The sequence below is a fragment of the Oryctolagus cuniculus genome, chromosome 2, assembly GCF_964237555.1.
Source record: "Oryctolagus cuniculus chromosome 2, mOryCun1.1, whole genome shotgun sequence".
In the NCBI taxonomy this organism is placed as follows: Eukaryota; Metazoa; Chordata; class Mammalia; order Lagomorpha; family Leporidae; genus Oryctolagus; species Oryctolagus cuniculus.
The window spans coordinates 45,241,190-45,266,853 of NC_091433.1; the positions used below are offsets into that span (position 1 = coordinate 45,241,190).

Consider the following 25,664-nt stretch of genomic DNA (forward strand, 5'->3'; position numbering starts at 1 on the left):
GTCGGGGCACCGCATGGGAGACCAGGAAAAGCACCTGGCTCCTGGCTTCGGATCAGTGCGATGCGCCGGCCGCAGTGGCCATTGGAGGGTGAACCAACGGCAAAAGGAAGACCTTTCTCTCTCTCTCTCTCTCTCTCTCTCTCTCACTGTCCACTCTGCCTGTCAAAAAAAAAAAAAAAAAAGAAAAAAAGAAAAAAGAAAACACAATGTATCTAGCCCTGTGAAATGTATCCAGAACATCACTTAAAGGGTGATATGTTGCTTTAATGCATATTTTAATCAGTATATATATATATGACTGCAGAAGTGAGAAAATTATAACAGATGAAATTTAAGTAGAATAATAAAACAAACGTAAGGGAAATTGAAAAGTAAAGATGTATATTTATCATAATGATAATTGAATAGTTCCTAATTAAAAGAATAAAACATTTAAAAATACTGTAAGGGTAGAATATAAGAATTAATAGATTAGAAAGCAGTAGATTGTTCCTAGCTCAGAGAAACATTGTGTAGTAAAGATGACGGCGTCCCCTAAATTAATACAGAGTAGTCTCCGCTTATCTGTGGAGGTGATAATCTAGAATGCCCAATTGGATGCCTGAATCCACAGATAGTTCAGAAACCCATAAATGCTATGTTTTTCCCTACATGTATACTATGATAAAGTTTAATTGATAAATTAAGCACAGTAAGAGGTCAACAATAGTAAGATAGAAAAATTTTAACCATATACTTAATAATTAAAATTATGTGAATGTGGTCATTCTCTCAAGAGTCAAGACAGACAGTAATATTTTTGGATTGTGGTTGACTGATGATAACAAACCATAGAAAGTAAAACTTTGGGTAAGGGAGAATGCTGTGTAGATTAAATTGAGTCTCCATTTACTTTACACTGACGTTTTTGTTGCCCAATAATCTGGAGCAGTGTCCTGCCTTTGTCTTTTCTAAAATAACTATAAATTAATGGAATCTACAAAGAAGAAACTTTATGACTGTACTATATATGGGAGCCTTTGTACAGCTAGGTAAAGTTACCATGATACAAAATATTTGGATTTTAAAATTTATTATTATAAGGAAGAAGGCATGGCATTATTCCATGTGCTTAAATGATAACTTGCTGGCCGGCGCCGCGGCTCAATAGGCTAATCCTCCGCCTAGCGGCGCCGGCACACCAGGTTCTAGTCCCGGTTGGGGCGCCAGATTCTGTCCCGGTTGCCCCTCTTCCAGGCCAGCTCTCTGCTGTGGCCAGGGAGTGCAGTGGAGGATGGCCCAAGTGCTTGGGCCCTGCACCCCATGGGAGACCAGGATAAGCACCTGGCTCCTGCCATCGGATCAGCGCGGTGCGCCGGCTGCAGCGCGCCAGCCGTGGCGGCCATTGGAGGGTGAACCAAAGGCAAAGGAAGACCTTTCTTTCTGTCTCTCTCTCTCACTGTCCACTCTGCCTGTTTAAAAAAAAAAGAAAAAAAATGATAACTTGCTGATTGAGTGTCAAAAGAAAAAAATTTGAAATGAATAATTGTCACTGTGTTAGATTTAATGTGAAGTTGGCAAGTTGTATCATACAGCTTAAATCTGTTTCTCAAATGAGAACCATAGTAGCCTAATTCTGCTTTGTATATACTGTAAGTGCTACAAATAGTTTCAGCACTGACATGTATTGATACCTCTCAAATGATTGCAACGTTTGATGTCGGTGTTTTGATATGTCTCAGAAAGTAGCTGAGTGTCTGCAGATTTGTTAATCTGCTTGGTAATGAAGATAATTCCTGTTCTTTTTTGGTTATTTTTCCATATTTTTATGTTTAAAGTTGAATTTTTACACTTTTACTACTGTTAAGTAATTTGTTCAATGGTTCTATGGGGTTGTCAGTGAAGAAAGAAAAACAGCTTCATTCATGTAACTGCTTAAGTAAAAAATACATTTTATGTTCTGTGTTCATACACTTTTTTTAAGATTTATTTATTTTCTTGAAAGTCAGAGAAGAAGAGGCAGAGAGAGAGAGAGAGAGTGAGTGAGTGAGTCTTCCATCCACTGGTTCACTCCCCAATTGGCTGCAACGGCCAGAGCTGTGCCGATCCGAAGCCAGGAGCCAGGAGCTTTCTCTGGGTCTCCTACGTGGGTACAGGGGCCCAAGCAGTTAGGCCATCTTCTTCTGCTTTCCCAGGCCATAGCAGAGAGTTGGATCGGAAGTGGAGCAGCCAGGACTTGAACTGGCATCCATATGGGATGCCAGCACTGCACGTGGGGGCTTTACCTGCTATGCCACAGCACCAGTCCTGTTCGTACATTTTTAATGATCTGGATTTCTGTTTAAATAAGTGATGACGTTTAGGCCTTGTTTCTGTTTATTTAAGGCTTTTTACCATTGACTAAGTGAAGGAATGTATCTTTTTGAAGAGATTTATATTCTCTAAATAAAAATTGGTTGAAACAATAAAAAGTATTTTCAGATACCAGATGAGTTTAACAATGTAATAGCTATTTTGTACAAGTATGTTGCTTTCAAAAGGAAAACATCAACAAAACAGACAGAATGTAAGTGGTTGTTAAACCTGTGAGAGTTCATGGTACTGATTTATTTATTTGAAAGGCACAGTGACAGAGAGAGAGAATGACACACGCAGAGGACGAGTTTCCATCCACTGGTTCCCCACATAGCTGCAATAGCCAGGGCTAGTCAGGCCAAAGCTGGCAGCCAAAACTCCTTCCAGGTCTTTTACATGGTTCTCAGGGGCCCAAGTACTTGGGCCATCATTTGCTGCTTCTCGTGCTAAGCAGGAAACTGGATTAGAAAAAGGGCAAGGGGCTGGGGTTGTGGCATAGTGGGTAAAGCTGCTGCCTGGAATGCCAGGGATGCTCGGGATGCCAGCAACCCACAGGGGCCCCAGTTCATGTCCCAGCTGCTCCATTTCCTATCCAGCTCCCTGGAAAAAGCAGCAAACATGGCACAAATACCTGAGCACCTGCCCTCTAGTGGGAGACCTGGATGAAGCTCCTGACTTGGCTTGACCTAGCTAGCCTCAACCATTGCAGCAAAATGGCAGGGGTGTGTGTGTGTGAGTGAGAACCAGTAGATGGAAGATATGTGTGTGTGTGTGTGTGTGTGCGCGCGCGCGTATGTGTGTATCTCCCTCTTTCTATAACTCTGACTTTCAAGTAAATAAATCTTAAAAAAAAAAAAAATGGAAGCAGGACTCTATCCTTAGCACTCTGAAATGTATGCGAACTTCACTAACATTGCCTTTAACCCACTGCGCCACAACCCCCATCTCCAATTTTTTTTTCAATGGATTCATTCACTAGTGGGTCTATCTTCCTGGGAAACAACCTAGTAATGGGTAATATTTGTAAAATTGTCCATTGACTTTACCTTATCCTAGAGGACACACAGATGTCTAAGACACATGGCATTATAGCATATAAATCACTGTCACTAAATTTGAAGGCCATCATCTGCCATCCTTCAATTTGTACATTAGCAGATAGGTGGAATCAGGAATGGAGCTGAGACGCAAACCCAGGTACTTTGACATGGAATACAGGTGTCCTGAGTGGCATCTTAACAGCTGCACTAGACACCTCCCCAGTTGATAAAATTTGTATCCAAAAAAATACATATAATGTAACATTGGGTGGCATGGTGGTACTGGAAGTTAAGCCAGCACTTGAGATGCTAGGATCCCATATCAGAATAGCAGTTCTGGTTTCAACTGTTCTACTGTGATCCAGTTCCCTGTTAATGCACCTGGAAAGGCAGTTGAAAATGCTCAAAAAGTTGGGCCTGTTCAACAATAAGGGAATGACTCCCCAGTGGTAGACTCAAATGGAGTTCCAGGCTCCTGGCATCAGCTTGGACCAGCCCTGGGTATTGTAGCCATCTGGCGAGTGAACCAGTGAAACGAAGATCTCTCTTCCTCTGTCTCTCTGTCTGTCTCTTTCTCTCGCACTCTCTCTCTCTGTCCCTCTGCCTTTCAAACAAATAAATCTTTAAAAACTACATATGACCTTCAAGGTTTGATTCCATTCATTCAGTGAATAAAAGGCACACAAGGAAGTGTAGTTCATAAATTGTCACACAGAAAAACTGTTTTTTTTAAAGCTTTATTATTATTTTTTTATTTGACAGAGTTAGATGGTGAGAGAGAGAGAAAGGTCTTCCTTCCATTGGTTCACTCCCCAAATGGCCACTACAGCTGGAGCTACACTGATCCGAAGCCAGGAGCCAGGTGCTTCTTCCTGGACTCCCATGCGGGTACAGATGTCCAAGCACTTGGGCCATCCTCCACTGCCTTCCCGGGCCACAGCAGAGAGCTGGACTGGAAGAGGAGCGACCGGGACTAGAACCCAGTGCCCATATGGGATGCTGGCACCACAGACAGAGGATTAACCTAGTGAGCCACAGCGCCGGCCCCTACAGTTTTTTAATTAAGTAGAAATAAAACTAACATGAGGGACTGGCCCTGTGTCTTGGTGGGTTAAGCCACTATCTGTAGTGCTATCATCCCATGTGGGCACCAGTTCAAGTCCCAGCTGCTCCACTTCTGATCCAGCTCCCTGCTAATGCACCTGGGAAAACAGTGGCGGATGGCCCAAATGCTTGGACCCCTGCACCTGCTTGGGAGATCCGGAAGAAGCTTCTGCTTCCTGGCTTCAGCCTCGCCGAGCCCTGGCCATTGCCACCATTTGGGAATGAACCAGCAGATGAAAGATATCTTCTGTCTGTCTGTTTTCTCTATCTCGCTCTCGCTCACTCTCTGTAATTCTGACTTTCAAATAATAAACAAATCAAAATCTTAAAAAAAAAAAAGCTGATATGAAAGCATCACTAAGAATGGGGTGGGAGATGGGATGGTTTGCCGGTGGGAGGGAGGTTATAGAGGGAAAAGCCACTATAATCCAAAAGTTGTACTTTGGAAATTTATATTTATTAAAGTTGGAAAAAAATGAAGCATCACTGTATGCTTGTTAAGCTAGAAAAATTAAAGCTATAAAACCTTATATTGACTAGAATATTCATATCTATTCATTAGTGGATCTGTCTGGGGAACAAGCTAATAGTCAATATTTATTAAATTTTTCATTGACTTTACTATTACCTAGTCTTAAGGAATTCACAGACATTTAAGACATATGTCACTATAGAATATAAATTACTGGCCCCAAACTTAGGTGACCACTTAATGATTCTGTAACTGTAGCACCTAAAAGTGAGCACATGCTGTGTGCTGCACACTCTACCCACTGAGTGAGTCCTTGCAACAACTCTAGGAGGATAAATCTGTTACTGTGTTTTACAGTGTAGAAACTTAAAAAAAAAAAAAAAACTGAGTCTTTATAAAGTTAGTCAACTTTCATAAAATCATGTATTAATGAGTACAACATGATTTGAGCCCAGACAGTCTTACTTCAAACTTCCCTTATTATAATTTCACCCAAACTGCCTTTCAAAATTAGAGCCACTTTTCAAATGGCTGACTCCTTGGCTAGGGTCATTTAATTACCTCTAGGTAACTACTGCTGAGGTTTTGGCTTCATTTGGTACAGATTCCAGATTTTGACAGTAACATATAAAGAGTAGAAAGATCTTCTCGGGGCACCGGATTCTGTCCCGGTTGCCCCTCTTCCAGGCCAGCTCTCTGCTATGGCCAGGGAGTGCAGTGGAGGATGGCCCAGGTGCTTGGGCTCTGCACCCCATGGGAGACCAGGAAAAGCACCTGGATCCTGGCTCCTGCCATCGGATCAGCGCGGTGCGCCGGCTGCAGCGGCAGCCATTGGAGAGTGAACCAACGGCAAAGGAAGACCTTTCTCTCTGTCTCTCTCACTGTCCACTCTGCCTGTCAAAAAAAAAAAAAAAAAAAAAAAAAAAAAAAGATCTTCTGATGCCTCACCAACAGTGCTGTAAATAGGTACTTTTTAAAATTTTTTTTCTTTAATTGCTATTGTTTTTATTTTCATATTCAGTTGGCCACGTGGGGCTTAGGCACTTGACCTAAAACCCAGCAGACCGGAGGGGTGGGGAAAAGAAGAGAAAAAAGAGGAGAGTGTAAGAGACAAGAGAGGAGAGGAGCTAGTGAGGAGAGATGAGAGGAGAGAGCGAGCAGGAGAGAAGAGAGAAAAGAAAGGAGACCAGAGGAGGAGGCTAGCAAATTTTTTTTTTTTTTTTGGAAAGCATTTTGGCAACATTTTTCAAAAGCCATAAAATGCTTGTACTTTTTTGACCTAGTTAATGCCATTTCTGGGAATCCTCTGAAGAAATAGTCCAATATGGAAAAAGCCTGAAGCACTAAAGTGATCACCATAGCCATGTTTGTAATAGAATGAGTGGAAGCAACCCTAAATGTTCAACAATAAGGGAATGACTAAACAAACAATGGAATATCAGCTTGGCCAATAAAAATAAGATGTGGTGCAACATAAACAAGGAAAACATAGACAATGGTATCTTGAGTTTTAAAAGCAGCACATGCATGGCATGTACACAAAAATTAAAGCTTTTACAAATATGAGGAAAGGGAATAATATAAACATGGTAATCAGATTGGAGTGTTTGTAGTACTTCTCTGTTATTTTTTATGCTTTTTTTTTTAAAAGATTATTTATTTCAAAGTCAGAGTTACCCAGAAAGAGGAGAGGCAGAGAGAAGTCTTCCATCTGCTGGTTCACTTCCCAAATGGCTGCAGCAGCTGGAGCTGAACCGATCCAAAGCCAGGAGCCAACAGCTTCTTCTGGGTCTCCCATGTGGGTGCAGGGGCCCAAGGACTTGGACCATCTTCTACTGCTCTCCCAGGGCATAGCAGAGAGCTGGATCAGAAGTGAGCAGCCGAGACTCAAACTAGTGCCGGTATGGGATGCCGGCATTGCAGGCGGTGGCTTTACTTGTGACGCCACAGCACCGGCCCCTCAAGCTTTTTGTAGTGTCGTATTTCTAGCTTTAAAATTAAAGTCACATGATTGCTCCTTATTTTTGTATGTCAGGCTCCTAATCCTTATTAGGTGATGAACTGGTAATGAGACAGCTTATTAGAGACTTAGAGAAAGTGTCTCTGCAGGTAGCAAGCTCTGGGTAGTGGGCAAGTGCCTTCTTTACTGAGTTGTGCAAACTTCAGCTGATTTTTTAACTTTTCTTTAATAAATATAAATTTCCAAAGTACAGCTTTTGGATTATAGTAGCTTTTCCCCCCATAACCACCCTCCCACCTGCAACCATCCCATCTCCTACTCCCTCTCCCATCCCATTCACATCAAGATTCATCTTCAATTATCTTTATATACAGAAGATCAATTTAGTATATACTAAGTAAAGATTTCAACAGTTTGCACCCACACAGACACACAGAGTATAAAGCACTGTTTGAGTACTAGTTATACCATTAATTCACATAGTACAACACATTAAGGGTGGAGATCTTACATGGGGAGCAAATGCACAGTGACTCCCATTTTTGATTTAACAATTGACACTTTTATCTCTGATATCCGTAATCACCTGAGGCTCTTGTCATAAGCTGCCAAAGCTATGGAAGCCTCTTGAGTTCACCAGCTCCGATCTTATTTAGGTAAGGCCATAGTCAAAGAGGAAGTTCTCTCCTCCCTTCAGAGAAGGGTACCTCCTCCTTTGATGGCCTGTTCTTTCTTCTGGGATCTTACTTGTGGAGATCTTTGATTTAGGTTTTATTTATTTATTTATTTGCCACAGTGTCTTGGCTTTCCATGCCTGAAATCCTCTCATGGGCTTTTTAGCCGGTTCCAAATGCCTTAAGGGCTGATTCTGAGGCCAGAGTTCAGCTGATTTCTCAGGGTGAGCAATGCAGACATTGGAGGCAAAAGTAGGAGGACTGCTTTGGTGTTAGAGGACCTCCCTGTTTGCCTTTGGCTCTTTCCAGACAAATTGTTCAAGCTGTAAAGCTCCAGTTCCTCATCCAAACAAACAAATTCAACAGATCAGGGTCTGGTACCATTAGCGCGTGCTCTGAAGGTGTTCCTTCCGTTTGCTTATACTCCTTATAAAGTATTCCTCTTTGTTCTTTGTTGACAGTAACAAATTTGAGTCTTTCAGCTAATTTGCTAGAATCTTTTGAGCAGTGTCAATCATTTATCTTATGGTATACTTTATTATCCATAATTTAGAGTTGAGAATGAAAATGAAAGATGTCATCCAGTATGACTGGCTACGTTTTCCATTTTGTTTTAATCGTTTTTTTCTGATCATAAAAATATAGTAAATACTTGTTGCCAAACTAAAAAAAAAATATTTCACTATAATCTTCCCACCCAGAAAAATAATTTATTACCTTCCAGGTTTTTCTGAATATCTGATTTTTTTTTTTTGAAAGAAGAAATATAGGAAAGCTCTCACTAGAACATTTGCTGTGTTTGGAGCAAGTTTTATGTGATATTTATATTTTTTAAAAGATTATTTATTTGAAAAAGAGAGAGAGGAGGAAAGAGGGTGGAGGAGAGATCTTCCATATACTGGTTCACTCCCCAAATGATCGGTACAGCCAGGTCTGGACCAGGCTGAAGCCAAGAGCCAGGAACTGCATGCTGATCCCCAACAGGTGTAGCAGAAGCCGAAGACCTTGACATTAGCAGGAAGCTATGTTGGAAGCTGAACAACTAGGGCTTGAACCACTACTTTGATATTGGGCTGTCAGTGTTATAAGCAGCAGGTTAACATGATGTGCCATACAGTGGCCCCTATCAAAAAAGTAGCTTATAAATATAATTGCCTAAATCACACATCCTACCCTTTAGCAGGACAATTGGAATATTAGATAATTTTATTGTTTTTATCTTAAGTACCTTTGAACCTCTGTAGACTAAATTATAAATTTTGGTAAAAATTAATCATCATATATAAACTTGAAATAATAAAGCAGCTTTCAGGGTCAGGCATTTGGCCCAGCAGCTATGACACTGCTTGGGATGCCAGCATCCCATAATGGAAGTCTGGTTCATGTCCTACTTCTGCTTCCAATTCCAGCATCCTGCTAATGCACACCCTGGAGGCAGCAAGATATGTATGGTTCAAGTATTTGGGTCCCTGTCACCCACATGGGAAACCAAGATTGAGTTCCAAGCTCCTGATATCAGCCTGGCTCAGCCCTAGCTATTGCAGGCTTTTGTGGAGTAAACCAGCAAATGGCAATGTGCTTGCTCTTTTTCTCTATTTTTGTCTCTCTGTCTCGTGTGTGTTTGTCTGCTTCTCAAATAAGTAAGATTAGTTTTTTAAAGAAGAAACAGCTTGGAAAATCCCCACCATATCTTGGCTGTCAGTCTTACCATTTTTAGAACATGCAGTTTCTTAAAAATCATTAGTTCCTATTATGTCCCCTGGGGAAAAGTAGAAAATCCATCCAGTGCACAGACAGAATGAATAGAGCTACAAATACTTGAAAGTTTTAGCCTATGAGATTGTGACTGTGTGGGGCAGGGCATTGATGGAACAGTTCTCTGCCTTGTTTGTGCTGCAGTTGAAAGGAAGTATGGACTTGTTGAGGAATTGATACCATTGATCCCTCCATTTGGGGGATGTTCTGCTTATCAGAGGCTTCTGTAGAATGGCTTTTTAAGGGGAAGGAAAAGCTCTTTGCCTTTTCCTCCATTTATTCAGAATGGCATTAGAATTATTAAAGGTAACAGATATAGATAATTTCCATTATTGCATATCTCTTATCCCCATTACACTGGGGATAATGTAAAAAATGTTTCAGGTCAGTGATTTGGCTTACCTCATCATTGTTCTTTTAATACACCCTGTAGATTGTGCCCCCTTTAACTTCTGAGCTCTGCTGCCACCTGCAAAACACCTGATTGGTTGTGAGTTGGTGCCCCACACTCCAACTTAATGTCTACACATCATGAAGTCTCTTGTCTTTTGAGTCATTTCTCCTGATGAGGCAGAGCTATAAACCTTACTGGTGCTTGGTAGTTAACTTTTCCAACCATTCATTTCCTCTTTAAGGAAAGTCACTTGACTTATTTTTAAGAGGAGAAAGCCAAACCTAATGCAGCACACTTTGAGGATCCAGCTTTAATTTCATTTGCTTCCATAGCTCTAGGCACTACCTACGTGAAGGTTTTGGCATACGAGATAATATGGAAACTATCATGTGAGAGTGGAGCAGATAACCATAGCCTTGAAGCCTCTCATAGTTTGAATAACTGTGATCCCTGCAAAATTATGCCTGCCTGATATATACCTTGGTAACCTAAAAGAAAAGTATAATCTAAGATTTGAATATTTTGCTAAAGTGCTTGAATAATAAAAAGGAGAGAGCGACTTAGAAAGTTCACTGAATTTACATGTTCTTATGGGAGAAGATCATCAGTGTTACTTAATTCACTTTACTTGATAGACTTTTTCTGTGAATGATTATTGGTAAAAAAATAAATAAATAAAATAAAATAATTTTTTTTTCAGTACTGCCTGTCAGGACACCCAACCTTACCATGCAATGTGCTCAAATTCAAGTCAACCACCATTATGCTGGACTGTGGATTGGACATGACTTCCACACTCAACTTCTTGCCTTTGCCGCTTGTTCAAAGGTATGTGCTAATGCATCCTGGAACAAAATAAGCTTTAGCTTCCTGAAAAATGGTACCCAGTAGTACAAAGATTATCAGTACCTTGTGTGTTGTCATAAGTTTGCTTTATTCCCTTAAAAATATTCTTTATCAAAATAGCTTTCTCTGGCTATCTTGGTGGAAAGTGTTCTATTGATTTATTGATTGACTTCTTTATTATGGCTTCTGTAAGATGTTCCTGCAACTACTTGGTGTAACTGCAGTCATGTCTATTATATCTTTCTTGCTAATTCATATAAGAACTGATAAATGGTCACATGATGAGACCAAGAATTCAATTTTAGGATCATTTAATTGCCTTTGTATTCACTTGACGTCATAGAGTGTAACACTTCTTTTTAATAGATATCTGCACATTATTTTTAGACTAGTCAACTTTAGATATAATAGAACTATGTATGTTGCCTGAGTCTTTATCTTTAATCACATAGATTGCCTCAGGCCTACTGTCAGCACCGTTTATACTGTTTTACTAAGACCTCATCTTGGGAAATGGGCTTTCCTAGGTTGCTACTATTTAAAAGCAGCAATTTGTAAGAAAAGTAGCTAACTTTTAGAAGCAAATATTCTTGGGGCCAGCACTGTGGCATAACAGGTAAAGCTGCTGCCTGCAGTGCCAGCATCCCACGTGATAACCGGTTTGAGTCCTGGCTGCTCCACTTCTGATCCAGCTTTCTGCTATGGCCAGGGAAAGCAGTGGAGAATGTCCCAAGTCCTTGAGCCCCTGCACCCATGTAGGAGACTCAGAAGAAGCCTCTGACTCCTGGCTTTGGATCGGCTCAGCTCCAGCCATTGCGGCCATCTAGGGAGTGAACCAGCAGCTGGAAGATATGATTTCTCTTTCTCTCTCTCTTTCCCCTCTTTCTCTCTTTCTGCCTTTGCCTCTGCCTCTCTGTAACTCTGCCTTTCAAATAAATAAATCTTTAAAAAAAAAAAAAGCAGATATTCTCATAGTAACAAAATGTGATACTACAAACAAGAGAGGAGACTGAAAAGCTCTCTAAAGCAGATAGAAAAGCTCAAAGGCTGGCGCCGCGGCTCAGTAGGCTAATCCTCCACCTTGCGGTGCCGGCACACCGGGTTCTAGTCCCAGTTGGGGCGCCGGATTCTGTCCCGGTTGCCCCTCTTCCAGGCCAGCTCTCTGCTGTGGCCAGGGAGTACAGTGAAGGATGGCCCAAGTCCTTGGGCTCTGCACCCCATGGGAGACCAGGAGAAGCACCTGGCTCCTGCCATCGGATCAGTGTGGTGCGCCGGCCACAGTGGCCATTGGAGGGTGAACCAACAGCAAAGGAAGACCTTTCTCTCTGTCTCTCTCACTGTCCACTCTGCCTGTCAAAAAAAAAAAAAAAAAAAAAAGCTCAAAAGCATAGCAAACTGGGAAAACCATCTAATTGTATCTCAGCCATTCCTGAAGACATCAGCAAGTACAGTGATTATTCACAATAATAATCCTATGAACCATCTATAAAAATTATAATTACTCATTGATTTCTTTGATATAAGAAATAAAATAAGGTATTCTGGGGAAGACGTCAGAGATAATTCCAGATAACATTACATTTAATGCAGAGCTAATGAGATTTGGTTATAATTATAACCAGCACTTGAAAATGCATTTACTAACTGCTAATACTGTCTAAAAAAGAGGAGGAAATGTTTCCATCATCAATAAGTTATTTCTTTTTTTTTTAAAGATTTATTTTATTTATTTGAAGGACAGACTTATAGAGAGGGAGAGAGAGAGGGAGGTCTTCCATCTGATGGTTCACTCCCCAAATGACTGCAATGGCCAGAGCTGAGCTGATCTGAAGCCAGGAGTCAGGAGCCTCCTCCAGGTCTCCCAGTGGGTTCAGGGGCCCAAGGACTTGGGCCATCCTGTACTGCTTTCCCAGGCCATAGCAGAGAGCTGGATTGGAAGTGGAGCATCTGGGACTTGAACCGGCACCCATATGGGATACCAGCACTTAAGGCCGTGGCTTTAACCCACTGTGCCACAGCACCAGCCCCAATGAGTTATTTCTTATTAAAACAGCCTGATATTATTGTCTGTTTAAACAAAGCGTTTGTTAATTTGGTGTTTCTTAAGAATCTGTACATGTCTGGGATACAGACATGAACAATATAACTTTTTTTCCCTCTTCGAATTTACAATCTGTCAGGTGACACAAACACTACACAGTTGAAGATTTAAATGTACTTGAAAAAAACAGCCATATACTTGTAATAATTACTTTCAAAAGTAAAGTACAAGAATTTTTTTTATTTGACAGATGGAGCTAGACAGTGAAAGAGAGAGAGAGAGAAAGGTCTTCCTTCCATTGGTTCACCCCACAAATGGCCACCACGGCTGGCGCTGTGCCAACCCAAAGCCAGGAGCCGGGTGCTTCCTCCTGGTCTCCCACGCGGGTGCAGATGTCCAAGTACTTGGGCCATCCTCCCCTGCCTTCCTGGGCCACAGCAGAGAGCTGGCGTGGAAGAGGAGCAACTGGGACTAGAACCCGTCGCCCATATGGGATGCCAGCACCGCAGGTGGAGGATTAACCAAGTGAGCCACAGCGCCGGCCCCAAAATACAAGATATTATTGAGGGTTCCCAAAGGGGAGCCTAACCTGTTCTGTAGGATCATGAATTTTCTAGGTAAGGAAAACCTAGGAATTAGGCAGATAACCTCAGCTGTGGTTTTCCCCTTCTTGTTCATGCTCATCTTTATTTTTAAAAAGATTTATTTTATTCACTGGAAAGGCAGAGTTACAGAAGGAGAGACAGAAAGAGAGAGATCTTCCATCTGCTGGTTCATTCCCCAAGTGGCTACAATGGCCAGCGCTAGGCCAGACCAAAACCAGGAGGCAGGACTTTCTTCTGCATCTCCTATGTGTGTGCCAGGGGTCCAAGCACTTGGACCATCTCCCACTGCTTTCCCGGGCACATTATCAGGGTGCTGATTCAGAAGTGGAGCAGCCAGAACTTGAACCGGCATCCATATAGGAGGCTGGTGTCGCAGGCAGCGGCTTTAGCTGCTGAGCCACAACACTAGTCCCTCATGCTTATCTCTGCTTTATTCTTCTTTTTGCACAGTCATGGAATCCACTTCTACTCTCTCTTCTGCTTATCATTCTTTCACTTGCAGAGGGAAGGTGTATTAGTACAACGGTTAGCAATCTATATGGTTCCTTAACAAAAAAATGTTTCCTTTTGCTCAGGACAGGAACTTTGGAGAAACACTTGATTATAATATGCACAGTGTTGCTGTCCCTCCTTGTCTCTCTTCTTGCTTTATTTGTCTTCATAGCGTGTATCACTACCTTTTTTTTTTTTTTGACAGAGCGGACAGTAAGAGAGAGAGAGACAGAGAGAAAGGTCTTCCTTTGCCGTTGGTTCACCCTCCATTGGCCGCCGCGGCTGGCGCGCTGCGGCCGGCGCACCGCGCTGATCCGATGGCAGGAGCCAGGAGCCAGGTGCTTTTCCTGGTCTCCCATGGGGTGCAGGGCCCAAGCACCTGGGCCATCCTCCACTGCACTCCCTGGCCACAGCAGAGAGCTGGCCTGGAAGAGGGGCAACCGGGACAGAATCCGGCGCCCCAACCGGGACTGGAACCTGGTGTGCCGGCGCCGCTAGGCGGAGGATTAGCCTAGTGAGCCGCGGCGCCGGCCCGTATCACTACCTTATAGATACATAATTTACTTTGTTTCCTGCCTTTCTTCTCCACCTAAATATAACTGTCAAGGGGCAGGGATTTTGATTGTTTTCTAATACCCCCAGTACCTACAACAGGTTTTGGCATGTAATGACTGCTCAATATGTATTTGTTGCGTGAAAAAGTCAGTTGATCTTCTCTGTTTCCCATTCCTTCTCATATTTTCAGTCTTTTCACAATTTTTTTAAAGATTGATTTATGTGAAAAAGTTACAAGAAGTGGAGGCAGAGGCAGAGTTGGGGGTAGGTCTTCCATCCACTGGTTCACTGCCCAAATGGTCCCAATAATTAGAGCTGGGCCGATTAGGAGCCAGGAGCTTCTTCCAGGTCTCCCGTGCAGGTGCAGGGACCCAAGCACTTGGGCCATCTTCCACTGCTTTCCCAGGCCATAGCAGAGAGCTGGATTGGAAATAGAGCAACCCAGACTTGAACTAGCACCCATATGGGATGCTGGCACAGCAGGTGGCGGTTTTACCCGCTATGCCACAGTACCAGTCCCTCCTTTCACAATTATAATTAATGAATTATTATATTTTTCCTTATTTGGAGCTTTCCATCTTGACTCCTTGCTATTTAATTATGTTCAATCACTTTTAACTTAGAATTTAAAAGAAATTTTGTAAAAAATCTTCTCAACTCTACTTCCCCCTTCATCTTTCCAATCTTTACCCACACTACGGTAATAGAACAGCTCTCAGTAAGATTACAAATGACTTCTGTGTCATTAGATACGGTAAGCATTTGTCAGCTCGCATCTTATTTGACCAGCAGCACTGGCCTCCATGTTAATGCATTCCTGGTTTTCCTCTGACTCTTCATTTTCTGTATACTAACTCAGCATCATGTATTGCAATTCATCAGTGTTCAGTACTTGGCTGTCATAGTATCTATAAAAAATTTTAATAAGTGCTCAGGGCCTTGATAACTTCCAAACAATAAATTAACAATGTGTATCTTTAATTAATAATTTTCTGAGTTACATATTCATATGTTCAAAATACCTATTCAGTTTTTCTCCTTGAATGTATCTTTGATATCAGCTTCAAACTTAATGTTCTCTAAAATTAATTCATGATCAGATTTGGTCCAGAAGAAGAAATCATACCTTCCTAGACATGGTTTTCCCTCAAGTCTGCTGCTATCTTAGTGATTGACATTCTGTTATTAAAGCCAGAAAAATGGAAGTTGGCCTAGTACACCCCTCTCTAACTCCCCATATCTGTCGTGTCATTTTTGCCTTCTAAGAGTTCTGTAATCCAGTCACTTCTCTCAAGTACTGCTGTAGTCATTTTCATATATCAGATTTTTTTAAAAGATTTATTTGTTTATCTGAAAGGCAGAGTTACAGAGAGGTAGTAGCAGAGAGAGAGGTCTTCCATCCACTGGTTCACTCTCCAGATGGCTACAACAGCCAGAGCTGTGCTGACCTAAACCCAGGAGCCAGGAGCTTCTTCCAGGTCTCCTATGTGGGTGCAGGGGCCTGGGCCCAAGGACTTGGGCCATCTTCCACTGCTTTCCCAGGCCATAGCCGAGAGCTGGATCAGAAGTGGAGCAGCTGGGACTTGAACTGGCACCCATATGGGATGCTGACCCTACAGGCAGCAGCTTTACCCACCATGCCACAATGCCTGCCCCCACAGGTATTACTACCAAAGCCTCCTAACCAGTTTCTTCAGTTCTGATCTTGCCCCTATCTGAATCCAATCATCTTTTTTTAACTTTTAATTTGGAAATTCTCTAAATTTATAGAAAAGCTGTGCAAGAGTAGTCCAAACAATTTCCAATTACTGTTAACAATTGTTGGCATTTTAACACATTTGCTTTATCATTTTCTCTTTATATATATGCACATGATTTTTTTTCTGAGCTCTTTGAGAGTAAATTGTAGACCTGATCCTTAACCCCCAATACTTGAGTGTAAATTTTCAGATAACAGGGATATTCTCTTATAATCACAGTTCAGAAATCAAAATCAGAAAATTTATATTGATGCTGTACAGGTATCTAATCTGTATGTCTAACCCATATTTCCCCAATTTTACCAGTTCATATTTCACTATAAAAACCCTGATAGCAAGAAAGAAATATAATTTCTGATCCAGGATCCCATCCAGACCACACATTTAGTTGTCATGTCTTTAATATCCTCTAATCTGGAAGACTTTGTGGGTCTTTTATGACCTTGACATTTTAAGAATAAAGGGCAATTAGTTTATATAATTTGGATTTGTCTGGTGTTTCTTCACAGTTAGGAATGCCATAGGCTGAAATACCGCACCAATAATGGCATATATTACCAGAAGATACACAATTTCATTTTCTTCAGAATGGAGAAATATAAGTCTAATCTTTTACTTTTTAAAAACCTTGCAGTAGGGGCAGGTGTTTGGTATAGCAGTTAAGTTGCCTCTTGGGATAGCCATATCCCATATCAGAGTGTCTGGTTCAAGTGTTGCCTCTTCCTCTTTTGGTCCAGTTTCCTACTAATGCATACCGTGTTATGCAGCAGATGATGGCTCAGTGGCTTGAATACCTGGATCCCTGCCACCCATGTGGGAGACCTGGATGGAGTTCTGGCCTTCTGGCTTTGGCCTGATTTAGCTCTAGCTGTTGTGGTCATTTAAGGAGTGAACCAGTGGATGGAAGATCTCTCCATATGTCTCTCTGTCTTTATGCCTTTCAAATAAAATTTTAAAATAAATTTAGGAAAAAATTAATAATAAATAAAATCTTTCAGTGGGTTTTCAAGTACTCTTAGGATAAATGCCAAACTCATGTTGCTATTTAGGCTCTAGTAATTTCTTTATAGTCTATCTCTTGCTCTTGTTTCCTTTCAGAGTTTCAAGGACCTCTTACTATCTCCTGTCTTAGAGCAGCCACACACATTGTTCCTTCAATCTGGAAGATTCTCTTTCCTTCTCCCATCTCACCTTTCCTCAGCCTCCTTAGTAGGAGCTCTTCTCTCAGATAATTTGTGAGTGTACTTTCTAGGTAGAAAAGACACAGAGATGGCATTCCAGTCAGATCAACAGCCAAGAGGGCATGTATGGGACTATATGAGACTCTTGAAATTTTGTTTGAATAACCTTTGATATAAGATGTCCATGAGGAAAGCTAGTGAGGATAACAGGAAGTAATTACTGTGCCTGGTGACTGTCATCTTCATGTGTTTCCTCCAGATCCTGCCCCTAACCACATTTCTCCTTGACTCTGGTGCTATCCAGATCTCACTCAGCCCACTCATCATAACCCCAGGGAAGTTTTTTGATGGTGTCTAGACTGGTCTCTTGTTAGGAAACTTCTGTGGTACTTTGTACTACTTTAGTGCTTCATCATTTTTAACAGCTCATTCTCTGTTTATCTATGTGATTACTTAATCTGTCTGCCCTCCTTACCTCCTCTAAAGAGTGATGTTTTGCTCACAGTCGTCTACCACCAGCACTTAGCTGAGTGCTTGACACATAAAGATTCATGAATTAATGAGGAAAGATGAGCACTTCCGTCTCCTGTATTGTATCAGATGATGAGGTGCTTCTCTATTTTTTTTTGTTTGTTTTGAACAGACCGCCTCCATCTTCATCTCCTGATTCCTAGTCCCTACTCTGCTACTTCTCTGCAAACTGTCAAAAGTGGGAACCCATAGTGCCTTCTGTTTACCTGTCATAGTTCTTATTTTGTTCTATTGTAGCTGCTGCTTATGCTCTCCCTATAGTAGATTGCAAACTTCTCAAACACAGAGCTGTTTTATATACTGTCATTCCAGAATTTTGGTTAGAGTAATAAGTTTTTATAAACATTTTTGAATGGATGAATGTACTTGTGCTTCTTTCATTATTTTCTGTTTATAAAAGTAATGTATTTTAGAGTAGGAATTTGAAAAAAGAAAAATATAAACAATAAATTACTCATGTGTTCAGTCTACATTTTCATATTTTTTCTAGGCAGTAGATTATAGTACTCAGTCATCTATTTGCTTATAAGAATAATTTACATTTCCTAAATAATCACTAAAATATAGATTTTGTTTATAAGTTTTTTCCTTGACTAAGAAATTATTATAAAATAGTGGATGCAGAGATGTATTTATAATAATTTTTCTAATATCTTCACTTTTTTAATTTATTTATTTACTTTGGACAGGCAGAGTGGACAGTGAGAGAGAGAGACAGGGAAAAAGGTATTCCTTTTCCATTGGTTCACCCTCCAATGGCCGCTGCAGCCGGCGCACCGCGCTGATCCGAAGGCAGGAGCCAGGTGCTTCTCCTGGTCTCCCATGCCAGGTGCAGGGTCCAAGCTCCTGGGCCATCCTCCACTGCCCTCCTGGGCCACAGCAGAGAGCTGGACTGGAAGAGGAGCAACAAGTATTATAATAAAAGTGTAATGACAAGACAACATGGACACTGTTCTCATTCCACGCATGCTAACTCACTAAACAAGGTTGTAAATATCCACTTCCCTTTACAAAGAGAACTAGACCAAAGGACAAGCACTTTGTTCTCCATCAGATACTCAAAAATCAGATGACTGCTGCAGCTAGTTGTCCTCAACAAATGATTAGAAATAGCATGTGGCTTATCAGAAAACCATGCATCTTTTATAAAGCACAATTTTTAGAGCCTGGAGCTTGAATTTTTGACACATTGTAACATTAAAGCCTTCTACTAAAGCCTCACAGTCTGAGACATCACTAGTAGAAGGGACTGATGATCAAAGGAAAGCATGACTGTGCTCTAATAATACTGGCTGAATATCTTTTATCTTAAATGCTTGGGACCAGAGAGTCTAGATTGTTGAGTTTTCTGGATTTTTGGAATACTTGTACTTTTTAAGAATACTTAGATTTTACTGGTAGACTTTCCTAATCTGAAAATCTGAAATCTGAATTTTTTGGTGGATTTTGGATCCTTTTGTATTAGGGATGTTCAATCTGTGGCGCCAAAGATAAAGGGTCACAAAGAATGCCACCGGGCAAAGGGATGCTCCTCTCCACAGAACTGGGAAGGTAACACTGCATGTGAACGAGTTAATGAATAAATTATAAAGACTTATTAAACTTTAAACTATCAAAGGGAAAGGCAATTATTATTTTACTTTTTTAAAAATGATTTATTCATTTTATTTGAAATGCAGAGTTACAGAGAGAGGGAGAGAGACAGAGAGAGAGAGAGAGATATCTTCTTTCCTCTGGTTCACTCCCCAAGTGGCTGCAATGGCTGGAGTCAGGACAGCTGAAGCCAGAAGCAAGGAGCTTCTTTGGGTCTCTCATGTGGGTGCAGGGGCTCAAGCACTTGGGCCATCCTTCACTGCTTTCCCAGGCGCATTATCAGGGAGCTGGACGGGAAGTGGAGCAGCAGGGACTCAAACCAGCACTCATACGGGAGGCTGGCATCATAAGCAGCGGCTTTCCCTGCTACACCACAGAACCGATCGCATTACTTTGCTTTCAATGATCATGAACTTTGTAAATTCTGTAAACAAGGAAACAGAAATCTCTCCACAGAAATATACTTTAAGAAAATATGTGAGGCCGGTGCCGGCACACCGGGTTCTAGTCCCGGTCGGGCGCCGGATTCTGTCCCGGTTGCCCCTCTTCCAGGCCAGCTCTCTGCTGTGGCCCAGGAAGGCAGTGGCGGATGGCCCAGGTGCTTGGGCCCTGCACCCCGTGGGAGACCAGGAGAAGCACCTGGCTCCTGCCTTTGGATAGGTGTGGTGCGCCGGCCGCAGCGCGCCGGCCGCGCCGGCCATTGGAGAGTGAACCAATGGCAAAGGAAGACCTTTCTCTCTGTCTCTCTCTCTCTCACTGTCCACTCTGCCTGGGGGGGGGGGGGGGAGGGGGGGAACACCAGCTAACAGTAATAAAAATGTTTTTCTGAGAAGTTAAAGCAGAAAACTCCCTAGGTTTTAAAACAAAAAAAGTTCATCAGGTATAATTTATACCAACCAAATTTGATTGTGCCAGTAGTGATTTCCATTCTCAAGTATGAAATACAAAGCTCTCAAATAGTTAATGAATTTTAGTGGAGAGTATATGGAGGTTTATTATACTTACATTCTTGTACCTTTTTTAAACGTTTAGGATTAATGTCAAAAACTACTCCCCTTTCTTACTTTTTCCCCCTAGAAATTAGATACATCTAAATTTCATTCAGGTTTTTAACCTTTCTTAGAAGACTGACAAATATTTATGTTTCTATTTGACTTTTGTTTACTGTCACCTAATTAGAAAGTCAGAATCTACTTTGATCAGAGGGTGAGGGACTGTACAGTTTCTTGATTTCTGGTGATAGTATTTTTTTTAATGCCATACCTTTACTTTGCCCTTAATTTTATTTCACAGACTTTAATTTTGTGGTAAAGACTGAAATCTTTTTGCCATCAAACTTACACACTTGATGTGCTTTTTCTTTACTCAGCTTCCTGGTCTTTAAGTTTTTCAGTTTACCAACATACTATTTTTGGCTTTCTTAATTTCTGGTGTAATGCTTCTGGTCAACTAGTAATTAGTGCACAGTTAAATCCTGAGATAACTAGAAGTAAATGATTTTTGCAAAAGTCTGTTTAATGTGTCATATATATGGAATTAACCTTGTTTAGAAATTATTCACTTAGGGGCTGGCATTATGACGTAGCAGCTTAAGCCTCAGGCTGTGGCCCCAGCATCCCATATGGGTACCAGTTTGAGTTCTGGCTGCTCCACTTCCAATCCAGCTCTCTGTTAATGGCCTGGGAAAGCAGTGGAAGATGGCCCAAGTACTTGGGCTCCTGCACCCACATGGGAGACCCAGAAGAAGGTCCTGGCTCCTGGTTTCGGGTCTGCCCAGCTCCAGCCATTGCAGCCATTTGAGGAGTGAACCAGAGGATGGGAGACTTCCCTCCCTCTCTCTCTCTCTTTCTCTCTCCCTTTCACTGTAACTCTGCCTCTTGAATAAATACTAAATAATTTAAAAATATTTTAGATTCATTTAGATATGGTATCTTTTTAGAATACTTGAAAAAACAATCTTTATTTTTCCAGTGTAGGAAACTCAAGCCACAGGTGACAAATTACTACTATACTTGTTAACAGAGAATCCAGAATATGGACAGAATATGGATTTTACTAGAATTTGGGTCTTCATAGTCAAAGTAAATTCTGACTGGTAGGTAGTGAGCCCCCTAGAAGGTATGTCCTAACCAAAGATCATTTTCTCTTCTACATGTCACCTATTATGCTCTCCTCTCAGGATTGTTCTCAGACACTTAAAAAAAAACAAAAACAAACAAACAAAAAAAAACATAAATTAGAGGCATTGATTAGGAAACTCTGAAAGGCTCTAGTGTCTCAGTTGTCTTTTTTATTATTCTGCATAACATTCTTTTAATTTTTCAGTTTTGTGCTAAATGATTTGACCTTATAATATTCCATTACCACATAGTTCTTAAACTTGTTACAACATGACTGTTTCTCATATTTTTGATTGGTATTTTGGGTGAGTATTGTTGCTAGCAATTTAAAACTGTTTTTAACTTTATGGAAACAATACAGTCATCATGAAATCACTGAGGATTATAATCTGTTTAGAGTAATTTAATCTTTTGTTTTTCAGTCCCAGGCTGTCTAATCTTCCTTGCTGGTCCCTGAAGGATGGAAATGCTTTCTTAGACAAGGTATTGTCCAAGACAGAAAACTGAAAAATACCTATTCTCAGCAGAAAGCCTTCTTGTCATGCCAGTGCCACCCTGTAGTAATGTGACTTATGGGCTTATCTTTTTGTTTGTTTCCCATATGTGTTCTCCCTTAAAACCCCTCCAGGATCCATGCTAGTCTTCTGTACTTGGTAATTATTGGTTTCATGCTCTTACAGGGAGTCTCAGTGTTCAGTTCAGATCCATTGTTCTCATGTTCAAAAATCTATGTGATACTTATTAAAGAATTTCATCCAGTTCATTTTGAGGGTGTATTGTCTGGAAGGAATAAGACATTTCTTCAAAGAAAACTCTAAAATTCTCAATTATGAGAGTTATTTTATTGTTGTCATTTTTTTTTTTTAATTTGAGAGAGAGGGAGAGAATTTCCACTTGCTGGTTTACTGTCCAAATGCCCACAACAGGTGAGCATGGGCTGGGCCAAATTCAGGAGCCAGGAACTCAATCTAAGTTTCCACATGGGTGGCGGGACCCAGCTACATGAGCCTTCCTCTGCTATCTGTCAGGATGCTCGCTATCTGAAAGCTGGAACTGGGAGCAAAGCTGGAACTTGAACCCCAATACTCCAATGTGGTGTCTTTACTGCTCAGCCAAATGCTTGCCCTAAATATGCTTTTCTACTGCTTCTGTCACAGCTCAGCTAAGGCTTATAAAACATTTGAGTCTTTAGTTGTTGATAGGCCATAGAAGATTGTGGAAAAATGGTGTCATCATCAAAATGGATGTCTCTGGCCACTGTGTGGAGAATATTCTGAGGAGCAGGATATTAATTTTCCCAGAAAAGGTTTCTTCAAGGGACAGCAGGGGGTGACTTCAGGTAGAGGGCCTTCCACACTAATTTGTGATCCTATTCCAACCTTTCCTAATAGCCCAGAATGGACAATCTTATAGGTTGTGAAGAAAAAGCAAAAACACAGGCATGGTCCTAAGAATCTAGGATATGGAGTTGTGTTATGGCTTTAATCACTGACTGAATAGGCCTGAAGTAAATCCCTTAAATTATTTTTTTCCTAGGCAATTAAAGTTTTGATGTTAGGTTATCTTTTCAATAATTCCTTCACTAAAACAATTTTTAGACAGTTAACTTATTGAATGACAGTCAAGACTATAAAAAATATTAAAATTATAATCTAGTGACACTTCGAACTTAAAATATTTAAAGAAGCAGGAATTTGATCTAGGAAGTTTGCATCCCACATTGGAGTGCCTGGCTTTGATCCCTGGCTCTGATCTTGACTCCAGCTTCTTACTGCTGTACATCCTATGAGACAGTGGTGATAACTCAAGTAGTTGGATTGCTGCCACCCATGTGAAAGATTTGGATTGAGTTCCTGGCTCCCAGCTTCAGCCTCAGCCAAGCTCCAGCCATTGCGCCATTGGGGAGTGAATGGCCAGATAAGAATCTCTGCCTCTCAATCAGAGATATGGAAAGGTTAAAAACTATAAAGCTCCTCCAGCCACTTCTTAGACCTCCAAATCTTTCTTCTTTATTTCACAATTGAAAAACCAAATGATTAATCTGAATAAGACATTGTTTTCTTGTACAGATATTATTAATGAGGTACACTTTTTTGCAGAATTAATTTCTGTAACTGCACCCCAACCTCCGTTACAAGCCAAATGCATAATCTAAAGCCAAATTTCGTTTATAGTTGACTGAAAAATTATGTGACATTCAGGAACCTGTGTACCTGATTTCAGCCTGAGTCTCCTGCTGGCTATAAATCATGTTGCCTGAGAGAGGCTCAGAAGCATCCCATTACCAGTGCATTGTGAGTGAAATGACTTGCATGTGGATGTGGGAGTATTTCATTAGAAGGGAGTGGTGAATAAAATACAGTGACATTGTAAGTGTTTGGAATGCCAAATATGCTTCTGTACACCGGAAAGGGTAAGAGCCTCCGAGGAGACTTTATCATATGACCTGTCCTGACATGTAGCATTATGAAGAAGGAGATTGCATAGCCTATTTAATACTAGGGAAAGCTTTGAAACTTCCCATGGTTTGTCTTTAATCAGATTTATCCTTATCCTAAGGGAGTTGGAGTCTTCTTATGTGAAAACTTACTTGGCTTATTTTTAGCTGGCAGGTACATTGTAATTAAGAAATATTTTCAGTTTCTTTTTTTTTTTTTTTTTTTTTTTTTGGCTTAGCCTATAACTGGTTAAACAATACACATAAAAGGAGTGGAACCAGAATGTACAGTGGAAGGCGAGGGGAGGAAATATCCTGTTGAGACTCTTCTGTATGAAACCTAAAAAATCAAAGGGAAAATAACATATAGTTGATGTGCTCTTTTTAGATAGAGTAAAATCATTCAGACTCTGCCTGTATAAATATAGATACATGCATATAGAAATATATAGAAATACATGTTCAATGACTACTTGAAACACAATAGAACAAAATTATAACAGTATATTTCCCTTCCTGGAAAAAGCAAAGAAAACTGTTGACCAAATTCTGCCTTTTACTGGTTGTACTACAATATCTTCGGTAGCTCTGACTTTGATATTACAAAAAATCCACCGTGGACTTTAGTTTAAAATATCCATGAGAGAAGGAAACAGTTCCAGTGGCCTTCTGGAGGCATGTTCATAGCCTCCATTTGTGGTTCACTCATGTCTTCTGGGCCTTTCTGTTTCACTGTGCTATGTCAGTTCCAGTTGCCAGTACCTATATAGCTGGCTTGGCCTGAGAATTTTTTCTTGAAGTTGCACAAACTGCAGTAGTTGGTCTGTAGATTTTCTAGATCCCATGCTCCTCAGTAGGATAACTCTGAGGTATATGTTCTGTACCATGTCTCAGAGTTTCCCCATGGGAATAAGTTTCAGGTGCCCAAAGTAGTAACTAGCTCAGTAACATGTCCATCATCAGCCACCTTTCTTTCCACTTATCACTTCCTCATCGCTTCTCTTGTGTGTTTTTTTTTTTCCCTAGCACCTCCCACATAAAATGCTTGCTGTCAAACCCTTTTTTTGGGTTCAGTCTGTGGAGGAGTCCAAATTTAGATAGGCACATTAGATAAGTCATAGACTAAGGAGTTGTACTATATGCAATTTCTTTATACATATACTTTTTCTTTTTAATAAATTTACTTGGATTATAATCTCATGTTAATTGTATGTCCTCCAGAAATAAGCATTACATTCATTATAGTGGTAGTGGTGGGTGTTTAATCCCTATCCCCTACTCTTGATCCTTCCTTCTTAGCTTGCCTCTCCCCCTACCTCCCCAACTCTTAGCAGGTAGAGAAAGAGGTTCTAAATAATTTGTCCAAGTCCATGGCTCCTCACTTGATTGCATAACAGAATCAACTCCAGTTTGCATTTGTAACAAGTCCGTCCCCAGTTTCTGTTCCCTTAGGTAGGGCCTGGGGATCTTTAGTTTTTTTCAGTGTTCTCAGGTAATTCTATTGTTAGTATGGCCTACATATAACTTACTTGGAAACCACTGGATGATGGATTATGGAAGTAGTCTATGTCCGTGCATACTTTTCTGGAAGAGGCACCAAGAAATGTGGATACAAGGCTTGAATCTATTACAAAACAGTATTTTTCCCCTTAGTAAGATTCTTGACCTACCTGAACCTAAGCAAGGAACACTTAGCCTGAATAACCTCCCAGCTTCTCTTCAACACTAGCAGCCTATGACTCTTCATGAAAAATTTGGCTTGAAGATTCT

General features: G+C 40.8%; 1 protein-coding gene across 3 annotated transcripts in view; it reads left to right on the plus strand.

Moving 5' to 3' along the window:
- INTS9 (integrator complex subunit 9) overlaps positions 1-25,664 on the plus strand; it is a 148,002-nt gene that overhangs the window by 34,879 nt on the left and 87,459 nt on the right. For all 3 annotated transcript variants that reach the window (XM_008249049.4, XM_070068217.1, XM_051842540.2), the window contains exons 2-3: positions 10,434-10,561; positions 21,880-21,940. In XM_008249049.4, coding sequence (XP_008247271.1) covers positions 10,434-10,561; positions 21,880-21,940 — 189 coding nt within the window. The remainder of the gene's footprint in view (positions 1-10,433; positions 10,562-21,879; positions 21,941-25,664) is intronic.